The 17,449-nt window shown below is 44.9% G+C and overlaps 2 protein-coding genes across 2 annotated transcripts in view; both read right to left on the reverse strand.

Annotated features, from left to right (window-relative positions):
* Positions 1-17,449, reverse strand: part of NSG1 (neuronal vesicle trafficking associated 1) — a 53,544-nt gene that overhangs the window by 20,480 nt on the left and 15,615 nt on the right. The window lies entirely within an intron of this gene.
* Positions 1,112-17,119, reverse strand: ZBTB49 (zinc finger and BTB domain containing 49). The gene is made up of 8 exons (XM_053402038.1): positions 16,766-17,119; positions 14,884-15,056; positions 13,102-14,204; positions 11,208-11,254; positions 6,654-6,727; positions 4,124-4,206; positions 3,300-3,461; positions 1,112-1,826 (listed from the first exon to the last, which is right to left on the reverse strand). The coding sequence occupies exons 2-8, from the start codon at positions 15,033-15,035 to the stop codon at positions 1,159-1,161; spliced, it is 2,289 nt and encodes a 762-aa protein (XP_053258013.1). The 5' UTR covers positions 15,036-15,056; positions 16,766-17,119; the 3' UTR covers positions 1,112-1,158.

Here is a 17,449-nt window from a genome sequence, read left to right on the forward strand (position 1 = left end):
GTGCTGTGCCAGTAACAATGTGATAATCAACAATACTGGTGTGATTAAAAAAAAATAAAAATCTGGCTTAGTGAAGGGAAATCTATTTTGCCTCATGTTTCTTGAGAAGCAGAATAGAAAATCAATAGTATCCTGGAAAAGAAAAGAAAATGGCTGAAGAAATATTTTGGCTGCTTACTCAGACAACCCATAACCACTTTTCTTATTTAAAAGCTTGCCATATGACGTCTTCCGCCACTGAGAGGCAGCCCTTCCTAGTTTATGCCCATGTGGGAACCCAGGATGATCACATCCCCACAGCCACATGGAAACATGGGAGGCTTGGTAGTCACTGAGTCACTGACAGGCAGACAGGTATTATAAATATTTTTCAGTGACCAAAATGAACATGGTTGCCAGTCTCTGCTGAAGGTACAATTACATTTCAGCAGCACTTGTTGAACTCTTTAGTTTATAGAATTGTAGAGTTGGAAGGGAACATGAGGGTCATCTAGTCCAAGCCCCTGCAATTAAGGGATCTTTTTGCCCAATGCAGAGATCAAACCCACAACCCTGAGATTAAGAGTCTTGTGCTCCATGGCATGGGAAGGCAAACTAAGGCCCACGGGCCGGATCAGGCTCAATTGCCTTCAGGATCCGGCCTGCAGACGGTCTGGGAATCGCCGTGTGGATCACCAGTGTGCACGTTCTTTCCCTCTCCCTCACACGGCGGTGGCAGCACCTCCTCCCTCCCTCCCGGCTTCTCCCTGCCCTGCCTAGAGGAGGAAGGGGGCTGGGCTTTGTTGGTGCCATTTTAAGCAGCCCCTCTCCAGAGCCATTTCGCATGCCGCTAATCATCTCACTGCCACCGCCGCCAGCCCCTGCTGCTCGCAAGACACAGGTAAGCAGCCACCAGGGCTCATGGTGCTCTTGCATCATCCCCCCCATACAGTCCGGCCCCCCACAAGGTCTGAGGGACAGTGGACCGGCCCCCTGCTGAAAAAGTTTGCTGACCCCTGCTCTACGGACTGAGTGAACTCCAAGAAGGATAATGGGATTGACCCTATATTATATGGCTGTTGTGAGGATTATAAAGCACTGTACAGGAAGCACTTTGAATACGGTACAAATGTTTGTTTTTATTCATTTATTAAGATGACAAACCATAAGGTGAACTTGTCACTGGCCCAGCTCACTTTCATTCTGTAGCGTCTTCATGGCCAAACCCCAGAGGGTCACACTGGAGAAAAATGGTCCTTCGCTGTTTCTGTATTCAGCAGAAGACGCACGACTACTCAGCTCACTGCTGCAACTGCTGCCCAGTGTAGTCATGGAAGTCTGAGTCATAGAATTCCCTTCAGATTGCAGGGGTTCCTCCTCAGGGGGTAGATCCACACCTTTATAATAGCATGTCCGATTAGGTCTTTGCTGAGATTTGCAGAGTTTAACAGGATCCAAGCTCAATTTCTGTTGGTTCGCACACTCATTCTGTTGCATGGTGGGTCGCGTCTTGCGGAATGTTGCCCCAGGGCTGTCAAATTCAGTGGTCGAATTTCCGTTTGGGTGGATGGGAAACTTCACAGACACTGGCAATAAAGTTACAGATACTTCTTGGGCAAATGAGTCTGAGCTCTGGGGCTTCTCAAGTTCAGATATTTCTACTGTCTGGGAAAAGTAATCCAGTGTATTTGGACCACTGTTGCCAACTTTGCAATGGATTTTTTTGTGCCGACGCAGGACGGCAGAGCGACTGAAGCCTTTATTGCAGGTCTCACAGTTATACGGCTTTTCCCCGGTGTGAGTCCGGATGTGTCTCCGTAAGTCACCAGACCCCACAAAGCATTTTCCTGTAAAACAAGAAAGGTTATTTGGAAATGGTATCTCCCATTGTCTTGTGCATGTGTTACAAATGAATAATTATCATGTCTAAAATTATCGTGTCTAAAATACACAGTTTGTATTTATTGGAGTTTTCTGTTACCTGGGTCCCATGTGCTGTTTAATGTGCCCAACGGATGGCATGCACAATAGGTTATAGGAACCTGCTTTTTTTATTAAGGCTGCGCTGTCCATCAATTTTACATGCGGTGGAGCATTTAATTATTTTGCCCATGAAATAATATTCCTTAGTCGAAATAATGTATCGTGTATCTTTCAATAACAGATATTACTATTAGATAACTGTGGGGTGTATTCAACACAGCACTAAGTTAAAGTCACTCAGGAATATATTATTATTATTATGATTAAAATTTATATACCACCCTTCATCTGAAGACCCCAGGGTGGTTCACAACTGAAAAATATAAAATAAGAATACAAAATACATACTGAAAAGCTTCCTTCCTCAGTATAACAATACAGATGTGAAGAGTTCACCAGGATCAATAATACTTTCCGCTTGAAAGTGCGTAACACCTACAGTACTGGTGTGTGGGTTCTAACTGACCCTACCGTCACTGTTGCAACCGCAGACATGTATCTTATCCTTTTCCTTGATATTTGTGGTCCAGGCAAGCTGACTACACTTCTAGGATCATTCCAGAGTTCAATGGCCTGTAGATGCATGTCTGCTAAGGAGATTCATCTTTCTGAGCAATCACTCTAACCAATAGCTACTGTATTGGTTAAATGGCAGTAGCTACTGTATAGAGAATGCGGTAAATTTATTCCGCTGGTGAAATGTTCTGTGTGAAATGCTGTTGCACAAGAGAATGCGTAAGCAAGCTACTGGTAGCTTTGTGCACAACTCACTGTTGCACAATGAGTTTCCAATAATCACAGTTTGGTTGGAGTCCTCTTTTGTACAACACTAAAACTCACCTGTCTGCTAATGCAGAAGCCCTGTGCCAGACGGCAGCTAAGCTTGCATGCAGCCCTATTGCGGATGGAATTATTTTTATTGTTTAAGCCAAAGCGAAGAAGCTATCATAGGTGGGAAATTCCATGAGAACAAAACATTGCCAAAGCAAAGTTATGAATCAGGGGAGGGGAACTGCTGAATTCAGTCATCGTTATTTCCGTGCTCAGAAAACCCACAAGAGCAAGAAAGAAGCACTTGCAACCATTTATTTTGGTTTCTTTTCCAAACTGAGCATGTCCCACTACACTTTGGAAAAGGTGGCTTGTTTTATCTTTAAAGTGGCAATTTGTGGGGGTGATAAATTAAATTTTTCAGGGGAGCAAACTCTTATCGGGCAGAATGCTTAGTTTAATGATTATTTTAACTGTGTAATGTATTTTACTCTGTTTTATGCATTTTATTTTTTGGCTACACAAATAAATGATACTCCTGTATATAAATGGAAGCACAGACTTACCACAAGCAGAGCAGCTGTACGGTTTCTCTCCAGTGTGCCTGATCCTGTGCTTTACTAACTTTCTGGGCATGTTAAATGATTTCCCACACTCATCGCAGGTGAACACCTTCTCGACTCTATGGTTCTTCTTGTGTTCCTTTAAATTGCTGAAGTTACTAAATCCTAGAAGGAAAAGACGGTTGCTCACAGGGTGCAAGCCACAAAATGGCTCCATTACACTGATGCAGCTCTTGGACATATGGGATGTCACCAGCCCCTTGGACTGACAGGTCTGCTCCTACCAGTCATGGCACAAGATTGCCAACTGCGGCAGGCTAGCAGGACCATGGTTCAAGTTATGGGTGGGGTTTGCTTGGGCTGCGGAGAGACACACCAAGTAGGGGAACCTATGCCACATGGTATATAGCTGACAACAATTTTGTCATCCGGGCCTCTGTGCACCCTGCCCCGTTCTGCCCTTTTAGTGACATGTTTAATGACATTTCCGAGTCATTTCTAGGTTTGGCGCTACATGCGTGATGGCGCATCATTCTGGCGTATGTTGATCAGTGGTTGCCTCTAGAGGGCTTGTGAATGAGGTCTATCCACAGACTAGGAAGACTGGAAGCTGCCTTGCATTGAGACAGACCATTCTTCCATCTCGCTCATGCCTTATCTACACAGGTTAGAAGTGGCTCTCCAGGCTCCAGGGAGGAAACTTTCCCAGCACCCACCTGGAAAAGCCAGTAACTGAATCAGGCACAATCTGCATGCAAAGCAGATGTTCCGCTGTTGAGCTGTGGCCCATCCCCAATGATTGCATCTGGAGGACATGCTCCACTCACCTCGACCACAAATATCGCACAAGTGTGGCTTTTCTCCAGTGTGAATAATGATGTGGCGTTGGACATCTCCGGATGCAGCAAACCTGGAACAGGAATTTTAAAGGTCCCTTCAGTTTGGTTATAAACCTTATACAGTGGTACCTCGAGTTACAGACGCTTCAGGTTACAGACTCTGCTAACCCAGAAATAGTACCTTGGGTTAAGAACTTTGCTTCAGGATGAGAACAGAAATCGTGCGGCGGCAGCAGGAGGCCCCATTAGTTAAAGTAGTACCTTAGGTTAAGAACAGTTTCAGGTTAAGAATGGACCTCCAGAATGAATTAAGTTCTTAACCCGAGGTACCACTGTACACCTTTTCACAGCTGTGCTTCTTATTCTAAAACTGAAAGTGTTGAGGCAATCATCTGCACAACTATGTCAGGCTTCCTAGGAGGGCTTGTTCCACAGTGGGAATTGCAGCGCAGCATCGATTTAGCTCCTCCACATGGTCTGTCCTTTTCTGGCCCTCATGATGCCACGAATGGAAAGGGCCACGCCTGCAATTCCCACCAGGAGGTGATGGTTCAAACAATCACATTCCTGCAGTGCTGTGAGCACACCATGGTTTGTCTTGCTGGAAGTTGACCGAATTGGAGCTATGTGTCACAGTGGAAGCTGCTACGCTCAGCCCTCGATTATAATCAAAGCTAAAAGTGCTGGACAGATGCAGTTGTGAAATATAAAGCACTATTTCATGTCAGATGCTGTCAGAAATCTCCTGCAGATATAAATGTTAAAACAGTGCTACTGCGGACTGCTATTTCTCTAGCCAATCGCTTAGGCTGCATAACATTTCAACTCACTCAGAAGTTGACATACAGTCTCGCTAAACGGAATGAAGCAATAACAATACTGTAGGGTTTTAACGATATTGTTAAAAATGAAAAAGGAAATGCAGAACACCAACCTCCATGTAGGTTCAACAAATTCTAGAGCAGTTACTGCAGTAATGTAACAGTGGCCGCATTCAGACATCACATTCCCAAAGTGTTTGGAGGAATCAAAACGGCCAATGAGCTCAAGAACTTCTTTTCCTCAACTCCCACTCCAACCTCAACAAAAGACCTCCTGATGTCCTCAAACCCATTTCTGTGACTAGAAAACTGCATTCTGAGCAATTCCCTCCCAAACCAGGATCAACAACCACAATTCAACCCTGTTTTGCAATTGTGGTTTGAAACCACCACATCCATTTGAAAAGGTTTAAGACAATGAGGAAGCTGCCATTAAAGGCAGACAAGAGTTGAACTGGGAGGCTGGGAACAGGACACCCGAATGCATCCCTGTACTATATCATAATAGTAATTTATGAACTCCACAGTTATAAAAACTTTTTAACCTATATGAAATTTGGTATGCTTATGTCTGGGAATTAATTTTGATGGAAAAGTTAACAGAAAGGGTATGTGAAAGAAAACGTGAGAAACTACATAACTCTTACATAACGCAGCCCTCCTTTATGGCATAGGCATCAAAGAAAGAACATGCATTTAAACCACCTAAGACACATAGGAGCATGTGGAATGGCATTTTTTAAACCAGCAACTGTAGAAATAATTTTTCATTTGATTATATTACTAATGTAATTACTTGGACATAGTTGGGGCTTTTTGGGGGGGGTTAGGGGAAAACTGTATTTTATTGCTTGTATTTAATTATATGTTGTTCTTATATTCAACTAATAAAATATTCCAAAGGAAAAAACAAAAACTTTTTACCACATGTCCACAAATAGAACAATTTTGAATTGAAGTTTTAAAAGAGATCTCTCAGGTTACAGCTCAGGCAATCCCACTGGACTGCCCTTAGACCTGTGGGTATAGGATGGTATACAAATTTAATAAATAATAATAATAATAATAATAATAATAAATATAATAAATATAATTAATAATAATAATAACTCTGAGACTATTATATATATATATATGAACAATATGGACCAATTAAGAAGTAAAGAATTAATAACACATCTATTAACAGCAGCTAGAACGGTAGTAGCCAGAACCTGGAAAACCTTACAATTAATGAATATTTATTGTTTTATCATTGGAATGGAATATAGTCTGGCAAACAGCTGTAATGGAAAAGTGGTCACAAAAATCCCAAGGGGAAAGGAAAAAAAGATGATTTTTACACTATATGGCATAATCTTATTAGATATACAAATAAAGCAACACACGGGTGAGAAATACCTGCAACATATATTGCAATATGGTTTAGAACTTCTTAACGTAAATCGACAGCTCAGCGTGGCACTACTCAAGAGCTCATTCCTATTATTCTACATTTCCCAAGTTGATTTATTGAGGAATTCATTGAACTGGTTTACTGTAACTACCTCATTATTATGTCCTGTCCTGTAAAATAATATGTTTAGCATTTTACCCCCCTCTAAAGACCTGTTTTCGATCATGTTTTATGATTTATGCGTGCACAATTTTGTAACGCAAAAAATACACATTTTAAAAAACAAGAACGAAAGGCAAACCTTTTCCCACAGATTTCACAGATGTAAGGTTTTTCACCCGAGTGCCGCCGTAAATGCGTTTGAAGATTACCTGCCTACAAAGAGAAGAAACACTTTTAGCAGCCGAACTAACCAAATAGGTGATTTTGGTAAAAGTTTACGACTGGAAATGAGGATTGCACTTTACTGAACTATGACACTTCAAAAACAAAGTCTTCTGCTAGTAAAGCTGTTAAAGGCACAAGAACTCTTCCCTCCCTCCTCATTGTCAACCCTAAGCCAAGGCCTGCCATCCTGTTCCCTTTTTTATCTGGGAGGAAGCCCCATTAATCACAAAGTCTTACTTCTGAGTAGACATATAAGAGGTTGTAGCTCAAGTTAAGTATGCTGTAAATTCTAAATGCGGGCTGCTCTTTAACTCGCGCATGGCAGGAGACGTGCCCAAGTTTCTGTGCAAAGTTTTCACATTTGCCTTTTTGGAGGAGAAAGATTATTTTTAACACCCACCCACACCTCTTGTGTAGCAGTATTTGCAGGAAATACCATATTTTTTGCTCTATAAGACTCACTTTTTCCCTCCTAAAAAGTAAGGGGAAATGTGTGTGCGTCTTATGGAGCGAATGCAGGCTGCACAGCTATCCCAGGAGCCAGAACAGCAGGAGGGATTGCTGCTTTCACTGCGCAGCGATCCTTCTCACTGTTCTGGCTTCTGAGATTCAGAATATTTTTCTTCTTGTTTTCCTTCTCCAAAAACTAGGTGCGTCTTGTGGTCTGGTGCGTCTTATAGAGCGAAAAATACAGTAGCTCCTAGGAACTACCATACCTCAAGCCCCAGAAATATTCATTGTGGTTGCTAGAAAGGAAGGAAGGAAGGAGGAAGGAAAACTACAGAGATTCCCATCCTTGGAAAATGAACAAGTGCAATAAATAATAATAATAATAATAATAATAATAATAATAATAATAATAATAATAATTTATTATTTGTACCCCGCCCATCTGGCTGGGTTTCCCCAGCCACTCTGGGCAGCTTCCATAGAAACCAAAAATACACTAAATATCACAGATTTAAAACTTCCCTGAACAGGGCTGCCTTAAGATGTCTTCTGAATGTCAGGTAGTTATTTATCGCTTTGACATCTGATGGGAGGGCGTTCCACAGGGCGGGCTCCACTACCGAGAAGGCCCTCTGCCTGGTTCCGTGTAACTTGGCCTCTCGCAATGAGGGAACCGCCAGAAGGCCCTCAGTGCTGGACCTCAGCGTCCGGGCAGAACGATGGGGGTGGAGACGCTCCTTCAGGTATACTGGGCCGAGGCCGTTTACGGCTTTAAAGGTCAGCACCAACACTTTGAATTGTGCTCGGAAACGTACTGGGAGCCAATGTAGGTCTTTCAAGACCGGTGTTATGTGGTCTCGGCGGCTGCCCCCAGTCACCAGTCTAGCTGCCGCATTCTGGATTAGTTGTAGTTTCCAGTGTGGTGTAGTAGTTAAGAGCGGTAGTCTCGTAATCTGGGGAACCAGGTTCGCGTCTCCGCTCCTCCACATGCAGCTGCTGGGTGACCTTGGGCCAGTCACACTTCTTTGAAGTCGCTCAGCCCCACTCACCTCACAGAGTGTTTGTTGTGGGGGAGGAAGGGAAAGGAGAATGTTAGCCGCTTTGAGACTCCTGAAGGGGAGTGAAAGGTGGGATATCAAATCCAAACTCTTCTTCTTCTTCTTCTTTCCGAGTCACCTTCAAAGATAGCCCCACATAGAGCGCATTGCAGTAGTCCAAGCGGGAGATAACTAGAGCATGCACCACTCTGGCGAGACAGTCTGCAGGCAGGTAGGGTCTCAGCCTGCGTACCAGGTGGACTTGGTAGACAGCTGCCCTGGACACAGAATTGACCTGTGCCTTCATGGACAGCTGTGAGTCCAAAATCACTCCCAGGCTGCGCACCTGGTCCTTCAGGGGCACAGTTACCCTATTCAGGACCAGGGAGTCCTCCACACCAGCCCGCCCCCTGTCCCCCAAAAACAGTACTTCTGTCTTGTCAGGATTCAACCTCAATCCATTAGCCGCTATCCATCCTCCAACCGCCTCCAGGCACTCACACAGGACCTTCACCGCCTTCACTGGTTCTGATTTGAAAGAGAGGTAGAGCTGGGTATCATCTGCATATTGATGGACACCCAGTCCAAACCCCCTGATGATCTCTCCCAGCGGCTTCATATAGATGTTAAAAAGCATGGGGGAGAGGACGGAACCCTGAGGCACCCCACAAGTGAGGGCCCAGGGGTCTGAACACTCATCCCCCACCACCACTTTCTGAACACGGCCCAGGAGGAAGGAGCGGAACCACTGTATAACAGTTCCCCCAGCTCCCAGCCCCTCTAGACGGTCCAGAAGGATGTTATGGTTGATTGTATCAAAGGCCGCTGAGAGATCCAGCAGAACTAGGAAACAGCTCTCACCTTTGTCCCTAGCCCGCCGGAGATCATCAACCAGCGCGACCAAGGCAGTTTCAGTCCCATGACGAGGCCTGAATCCCGACTGGAAGGGATCCAAATGGTCCGCATCCTCCAGGCATGCCTGGAGTTGTTCAGCAACCACCCGCTCAATCACCTTGCCCAAGAATGGAAGATTTGAGACTGGGCGATAGTTGGCCATAGTGGCCGGGTCTAAAGATGGTTTTTTAAGAAGCGGTTTAATGACCGCCTCTTTCAGCGGGTCTGGGAAGGCTCCCTCACAGAGGGAAGCATTCACCACCCCGCAGAGCCCATCGCCCAGCATCCCCTACCACTCTCTGGAAACCATTTGGATCCATTAAGTGGCAGGGGCGGACCATCCAAACTGGTCCCACCTCCCTGCAATGAATGGAGGGGGAACAAGAGCACCTTAGGAACCCAGGGATTCCTACTGCCTGGTGCCAAACCAACTCACACATCAATCCCCGCTCTGCCTTTAGGCATTGGACAAAAACACTGGCAGGCAGGAGCAGCCAGACTGGGATATTTCACAGAAATCACTTAGAAGGGTACCTACACTAGGGATGACATATGTTTGGATTTTCCCAGACTTTAATGGGATTTCAAAGGCAGAACTTCCGAAAGGTGGCACTTTGTCCTGGATCTTAGGCAAATCAATCTAAAAATTGTGGTTGGTATTTTTTTTTTTTGCATTTTTGCAAACTTTGGGGTTTGTCTTTAAAAGCTCAACAATTTGGGGGCTTTCCCTAAAACTTTCCTCAACAACTTTCGGGGTGTCCTGGTTTTTACTTTTTGAAATATGGCAACCCTAATCCACATGTTTTGTTTCAGAATTTACTTTCTAGGAGGAATAGAGACTTACTTTTTTTAAAAATGTAAAGCTCAAAGTCTGGACCCCCTTCCCTGGGGCACCAATGAAGGCTTTTGCAGACACCGTGCCATCCGCAGGCACCAGGTTGATGATCCAAAGATGTAAAGGTAAAGGACCCCTGACAGTTAAGTCCAGTTGTGAACGACTCTGGGGTTGCGGCACTTATTTCGCTTTACTGGCCGAGGGAACTGACGTTTGTCCGCAGACAGTTTTTCATGTGGCCAGCATGACTAAGCAGCTTCTGGCGAAACCAGAGCAGCGCACGGAAATGCTGTTTACCTTCCTGCTGGAGTGGTACCTATTTATCTACTTGCACAAAGGCCGAGGGAGCCGGCCTTTGTCTGCAGACAGCTTCCAGGTCATGTGGCCAGCATGACTAAGCCGCTTCTGGCGAACCAGAGCAGCACACAGAAACGCCGTTTACCTTCCCGCTGGAGTGGTACCTATTTATCTACTTGGCCTTTGACGTGCTTTCGAACTGCTAGGTTGGCAGGAGCAGGGACCGAACAGTGGGAGCTCACCCCGTTGCGGGGATTCGAACCACCAATCTTCCGATTGGCAAGCCCAAGAGGCTCAGTGGCTTACACCACAGCGCCACCCGTGTCCCTAATCCAAAGACTAGAGGCTGGCAATTTTCTTGAGCCGAAAGAGGTACCAACATGTATTGTGTGTACCCCAGAGGGGAAAACTCCCTGGCTCCTCCCTTACACCAGAGCATTATTGTGCTTTTATTTGAAGTTATGGGCAAGAAGAGGTTTCTCAATCTCTTACCTGCATGAAAAGCCCCTTGCTGGGACTTGTCTACCTCCTTTGCTATAGGGGAAGGGTCAACTCTAGAGCAAGGGGACAGTGGTATCATTGTACCAGCTCTCAGAGCCCCAAGTCCAATCGTATGATCCAATCTGAATTCCGCTCAGAGCTTTGGGGTTTGAAACACAAAAATAATAAAAGGATCATATTTAGGACTGAGAAATTAGCTGGAGCTGGATTTCATGGACCTAATGTTTTTCAGACCTGAATATCTTGGATGACTAATGCTCTCAAAAACATCTCAAAATCAAGCTCAAGGAGGATGGGGATGGGGAGCAAAAAAAGTTGATTTTTTTCAAATATTAAAGAGATGGAAAACATTCTTCTCCAGTTCCTACAGGACTACACATATTGCAATGTGAGTGAGTGAGTGAGTGTCGACTTGGTGGGCAGCATGTCAACAAAAGCAAACTCAAACACCTACCTGTGAAAAACATTTGCCACAAACGTTACATTCAAATGGCTTCTCACCTAAAAGAAGAAGCAATAATGTTTTCTGCTGTACAGAAGTTTGAAACTGGCATATAAACAAAATTCGGAACAGTTGCCAGCAAGCTATATTTTACAGTAAGCTACTTTGCTTAACTATAATGCAAAAACGCCTGAGCACAGAATTTTCACAAAAGCTTGAAGAACGGCTCTAGAGCTGCTTGTTGATTTTTTGCTCAACAGTACTAATTATTTCTGCATGTTAAGATGCCTTGTAAAATTATTGACATGTATAAAAGTGAAAATCATAAATAAAATAAGAAGAAGATCCCTCCATTTAATAATGAAGGTGGTTTGCCTCAGGCTGACACACATCACAGAATAGCGTCTCCTTAATAGATGCGATTGGAAATCTTCTGAACAGGAGAGCTTTGTGTGTGTGCAGAGGAGCTTCAAGCTTCCACAATAAGTTAGAATGAAGGTAGCATCTTGAAGTCATTTTACAGCCATTTCCTTCCACGTACACCAAGTAGTCATTTTGCTTTTTAACTCTTTGATCACCTGACAGGTCTGACTTCTGGCATTTCTCAGCCAAACAATAATCAGGGATTTCTGGTTCACTTTACTTATTTATTTTTTTAAAGAAATGACTCAAAGCAAAATTTATGCATTTTTTGAAATATTTGCGCATCATGGTAAGCCATAATTAATGGTTACCCAGGAGTGTGCAAATGGCTTTGGGTACTTCTTTGCAAACCAAAATCCTTGGCTTAGCGTTCTATATCCAAACCAGGACTGTGATTTATTTCACTCCAAGCAAACTAGAACATGAAGCCAAGGTTTGTTGCTGGCTTACCAACCAAGGTTTGCAGATAAACTACGATCACTGGCTTGGATGTAATGCTAAGCCAAGGATTGTGGTTTCTTGCTCCCACTTCCAGAAGGGTAATGCAGATAAATTATTTTACTGGATTGCTTAACAGTCACCTTCGAATCAACTAAACATGACTTAATTGTTTGAAAGCCCTAAGCAATTTCATATGCGCTGAACACAAAGCTAACCAGCTTTAAATTCCACTCACCTTGAGGGGGGGAAATAAGCACAGGCTTAACTTTTCTTTTGAAATCAACAGGCCCTCTCTGAGTGCTTATCCTAGCTTGAGCATACCATCTTTAAAATATTATGTACCTTACAAAGAGTGTCTCACCATTATTTAGGTAATGGCTGGTATTCCTATCTGACATTGTTTCTGCTTGCAGCACCTCTGAAAAACCCCCTAAGGAAGCTAAATACTGTTGTTTTAGTAAAGTGTGACAGGAGGTGAGATGACTTACAACATGACCCTGTACATGTTTACTCAGAAGTAACTCCTACTGCATTTAATGGGACTTACAACTAAGTGGGCACAGAACTATAATCTTCAGCAGCCTTCCAAGTCCCCTGGGAAGCTGGGATTTGCAGGCAAGCCGCCCTGATCCTAAACGCAGCCCCCCATCTGGTGGGATGATCTGATTCCATAAGCATTTTAGCCTCACTGTAAAAGTGACAGAGTCACATCACACTGGCAGAATGGGAAAAGGAAAATATAGGAAGCAGCTTTTTTTTTAACAAACTGCTATCTTTTCCTTTGCAATAGTTTTCTTTTGCAGGTGTTAATAAACATAAATATCAGACACAGACTAGCCATCACATTGCTTTTATAAGGGACACACGTAACTATATGGCAAAGATTAAATATATAGCCTGCTTTTCCACAGAAAACGCATTTGATGGGCTGGCCTTACCAGAGTAGCAGGTGCCCTGTGCCCTTTCAGCTGCAAAGACTAGATTCTATCTGCCTTTCGGTTTTGTAATTAATAATTAGCCTAGAAATGTTCGATGATTGTACCTGTGTGAGACCTTATGTGCAGCTCCAGATTGCTCGGGTGTTTAAAAGCTTTTCCACACAATGAACAAGGATACTGCCTCTCTAGCAGGAAAGTCGGTAACTGGCCACCTGCCTCAGAAGCTTCCTGAGATGCCTCAAGTTCAACATTTTCCTCCAAGCATTCTGAACTCACTAGACGTTTAACTTCTTTTCCTTCAGGAGCATCAGTATTTGCCCTTTTTGTGCTGCTTTGGCTTTCCACCTCACTTTCCCTTGCAAACTCTCCATCAGCAATTTTAAGCACAGAAGATTGTTCGGGGGACTTTTGAGACCTTAGAAAATTCAGTTTTTTAAGATGTATGGCCTTTTTAAGCCTCATCTCTTTGATTGGCTGTAAAGATGCGCCTTCCGATTCTTGATCCTCGGGACACTCATTTAAGGGCTGAACCAGAAAGTTTGCTGGTAAGTGATCAGATGATTCCAAAACACATTCAGAATGACCGATAGTGCAGGAAGGTGCATTTTTGGCCGTGCTTTGTTCTGTGGAGGGACTGAAATCAAAAGATGGCTCTGGTGATCTCTTGTTGCTGGGACAAGTGGTTTGCTTGTAGAACTGTTTGCTATAAAAGTTACGGAGTTTGTAATGACAATTTGGCTGTTTAAGTGAGAGATCTGTGCAATTAGCATCCCCGGAACCCTGTTTCTCTTTGTTTCCATCACCAGATGAGACGTGAGGTGAAAGAGGCTGTGGCCCATGTGGGTTATAGCTATCCAAGACTTTACACGGCTCCACAGTCGATGAACCTCCGCGCAGCAAACTAGCGCCATAACTCTCACCATTGGTATCTTCAGCCAAAGCCTTGTGCAACGAGAAGGCACTGCTGCAAGGCACACCGGCTGGCTGCTCGACACCCGTGGGGCTTTTCAAAAAGGTGCGGCACATGTTCAAAACATTCTGCACCTGCAGACACTGTGCAATATCCAATAACGTTTGCACATTGTCCTGATTGAGTTCAAGATGAGATGTATACATGTAGTCCAAGATCTGGCCAATGCCGCCGACATTTTTAATATCCAAGTACAACACATCATTCTTCTGACCTGAGGAATTTTGGAACAGGGTCCTAGGAGAGAAAAAGCACAACTCTTTAAAATGCATACACGTATTTAAAACGGCCAGTCCTCATAGCAAAAATATATGAATAAACTAGTAATTTAGGCTACAACACACAAACATTCTGGATGCTGTAGGAGCCAACTCCTAGGGGCTGAGGGGGGGTCTTTGCCCCCTAATAAAATATTTGAGGGGGCTGCCCCCCCCAAGTTGATGGGCATTGCCATTCAAATGGTGTGTGTGAGCCACATCATGTGACTGATTATGTGGGGCAGGGTTTACCTGCCCCCCCATATTTTATTTAAGTTGGCACCCCTGTTGTACTATAAGTATTTTCAGAATCTAGTCAATATAATTATCAGTCAATCCAGCCATCCATCGTCAGTTCTCACATACAGCACAGAGGAGTGTGTCAAAAGTGTGTGGGGCTATCACAAGCCTCATTGGGATTGTGAGAAATCTCCATGTTTATTAACCAGTGACACCATATGTGCCGAGCATTGATGTCTGCCCCAATTTCCATGTCTACACTTTTCACTTGTTTCCTAGACCTGTGTGTATCAGCACAACTACTTTATAAGAAAAATAACACTCCTATATATTTCTGGAACACAATTCTATACATGCCAAAGTTTGTGGCCTAAACTGCACTGTTAATTGCTTTCACTGAAGTGTTTTCATTAACATACCTGAAGTACTGGCTGAAAGCAGCTAACACATTTTTATGTGCTTTGAAACAAACACCTTTGACCACCAACATGCAGTCACAGAGAAGGCCTTGAATGCGTTGCTCATGTAGCTGCTGAAGAAGGTGACAGCTGTGGCTCGCAACAGCATCCATGCTAGGATATGCCTTGATTGCCTAAAATAAAAAAAAAAGACATAGCATCTCAGGAAGCAGAGTTTTGTGTATACAGCGCACTGGCGTCAGTGAAGAAATTTTTTATAATAGATTTACTACATGCAAAATGGCATATGTTAAATTACTTATAAAACAATTTCTTAATCCAAAATTTCAAATGGTTTCCTATTTTGCAAAATGCTGTCCATATGCAAATGTAACAGAGCACTTGTGCATGCCTCTGACAAATGCTTAGAGAGAGATTAACAGCCACATCAAATTCTTTCCCTTCCCAGCATTGATGCTGTGGGATCGTGGCGTTGGGCACAATGCAGAGAGACTGCACCAAAGGGTGACATTTTCAGCACTTACAAGGAAATAAAGTGCCACTAAATTAAACAGAAGTGAGCAGGTGTCCGAGAGCCAGGCCTTCTTCCTATCATCCATGCAAGTTGCAATAAGGGAGGACAGAAGCAATAAGGGAGGACAGAAGTAATAATATTGCAGCGTAAGTCACGTAAGTACATTGCCAAAGCATAGTGCACCATGCTTCTGGAAGATGGGGAGGCCGAGGGGGTGCTGCCGCAAACTGGAAGGAGCAGCATGCCTACGACATGCTGTGGAACCAGTCCTGCGTCAATGAGCAGCAACAAGGGCGGCAATATTTAATCAGAGAAATGGTTAGATGCACAATCTGAAGAGCCTTTTACTCAACTAAAAGGGTATTCCCAATTAATTTTAAAGTATCTATTTTAAGTACAATTGCAGATGACAGGCACTGTTTCAAAAGAGGAGTCTCCTATTTTCCCATGCAGGGAAGTCAGCAAGTGTGCGGCAGCAGACCTCAACTAGCGTATAGTGCATGGCTAACATTTCAGGAGGAAGGTGGTAATTTGCAGCTGCCTTCAGGTCTCCTCCTGTGAGGCAGGAATAAGCCAATAGACATGTGGACTGTCCCTGGATCAAGTGACTTTTCTTGCAGTTCTCGAGGCTCTTAACCCAGCTCAAGGTTGTCATCTGAACCACCCAGATATTTAACTGATAATCAATGATACTCAGTCCATCATGGGGTGGGGGGAGCAACCTTGCCCAAAAATGGCAGCATTCCATTTTGGCAACTGCAACCTTGCTTTAAGGTTTAAAGGTTTTTAAGGTTTTAAGGTTTAAGGTTTTTGCTTTAATTTGGCACTGAGCTTATACAGTGGATGCTCGGGTTGCGAACGTGATCCATGCAGGAGGCATGATTGCAACCCGCAGTGCTGCGTCTGCGCACGCGCGGGTTGCGATTCGGCGCTTCTGTGCATGTGCAAAGCGCGGTTTAGTGCTTCTGTGCATGCGCCAAAATCCGGAAGTAACCCGTTCCGGTACTTCTGGATTTTGGTGCGTCCGTAACCCGAAAACGCACAACTTGAAGCGTCTGTAACCCAAGGTATGCCTGTATACCTGAGTTTCTAACCCTGCTCACAGGGTCTCTGCCCGAGATGCCAAGATGTTTAAAAACTGAAATTGGCAAACAAAAGTTTGCAATGACAGCTAAAAATGCGCCTGTACATTGTGAGTGATGGGGGGGGGGGAATGCTAGAGAAGGGAGGCAAGGTGTCTCATCCTTCAGTTCTCTGCAGACTTAGCTGAACATTTGTTTCACGGCACCTAGCAAGTCTCCCTGCCCGGTAAACACGCGCAGGTTTAGGCTGCATGAAGTCCAGCGGGCAGGTAAGGCGGGCAGGCACCTGTTTTCCTCGCCTCTGCTCCTGCGCCTTAACAGCAGCTCTCCACGACTCTTCCACTTCCCGGTCACATTTGTCCAGACTTTATGCTGCTGCTGCTGCTGCTGCTGCTGCTGTGGCAGAGCCTGGCTGGGCTGTTTTGTGCATCGCTTGTGAGCATTTTAATGCCGTCGCCCAGACGAAGGAAGCCTTCCTTGGCACCTGAGCGGCATGCCAGGGCAAAGCGCAGCCCGCACCTGGCATTTGCCCAGCGGTGAATCTGCGGCGGGCAGCGGCGGGCTTTCAGGTGCCACCCCAAATGCACCTCCGAGACCCACGAGGCTTCCTGCTGGGCAAACGTCCTGCCCGGTCGAGGCTGGAGCTGCCCTGAATACCAGACCTGGGCGGCCCTTCGCGGCAGTGGCTCCTCGCCGGCTCTCCTCCTCCTCAGGGCAAAATCCTCCCAGGCATTTCAGGCGAGAGCCAGCGGGCGGGAGGGATCTTCGTCCGCAGCAGCTTCCTGTCGCGTCACGGCGCCCCTTCTGCAAACTCGGGCATAGACTCCCGCCTGGCCAGACTCTTGCATTCAGCGGCACGCAGCCTCTTCGCAGGCTGCTGCTTGGTCGGAAAGGGGCTTCCTCCCTCTCGGCTCCTGCCTCCGAAGGCCTTTCGCCGAGTCCCTCTGGCTCGGGGCTGCCTCTCTGGAGG

Source organism: Podarcis raffonei, chromosome 9, assembly GCF_027172205.1.
Source record: "Podarcis raffonei isolate rPodRaf1 chromosome 9, rPodRaf1.pri, whole genome shotgun sequence".
NCBI lineage: Eukaryota > Metazoa > Chordata > Lepidosauria > Squamata > Lacertidae > Podarcis > Podarcis raffonei.

Coding starts and splice junctions, on each gene's coding strand:
- ZBTB49 (XM_053402038.1), bottom strand. CDS start 15,035: ATGGATGCTGTTGCGAGCCACAGCTGTCACCTTCTTCAGCAGCTACAT. Junction 14,205..14,883: donor GCTTTCAGCCAGTACTTCAG/GTATGTTAATGA, acceptor TTTCTCTCCTAG/GACCCTGTTCCAAAATTCCT. Junction 6,728..11,207: donor GTGGCAAATGTTTTTCACAG/GTAGGTGTTTGA, acceptor TTCTCTTTGTAG/GCAGGTAATCTTCAAACGCA.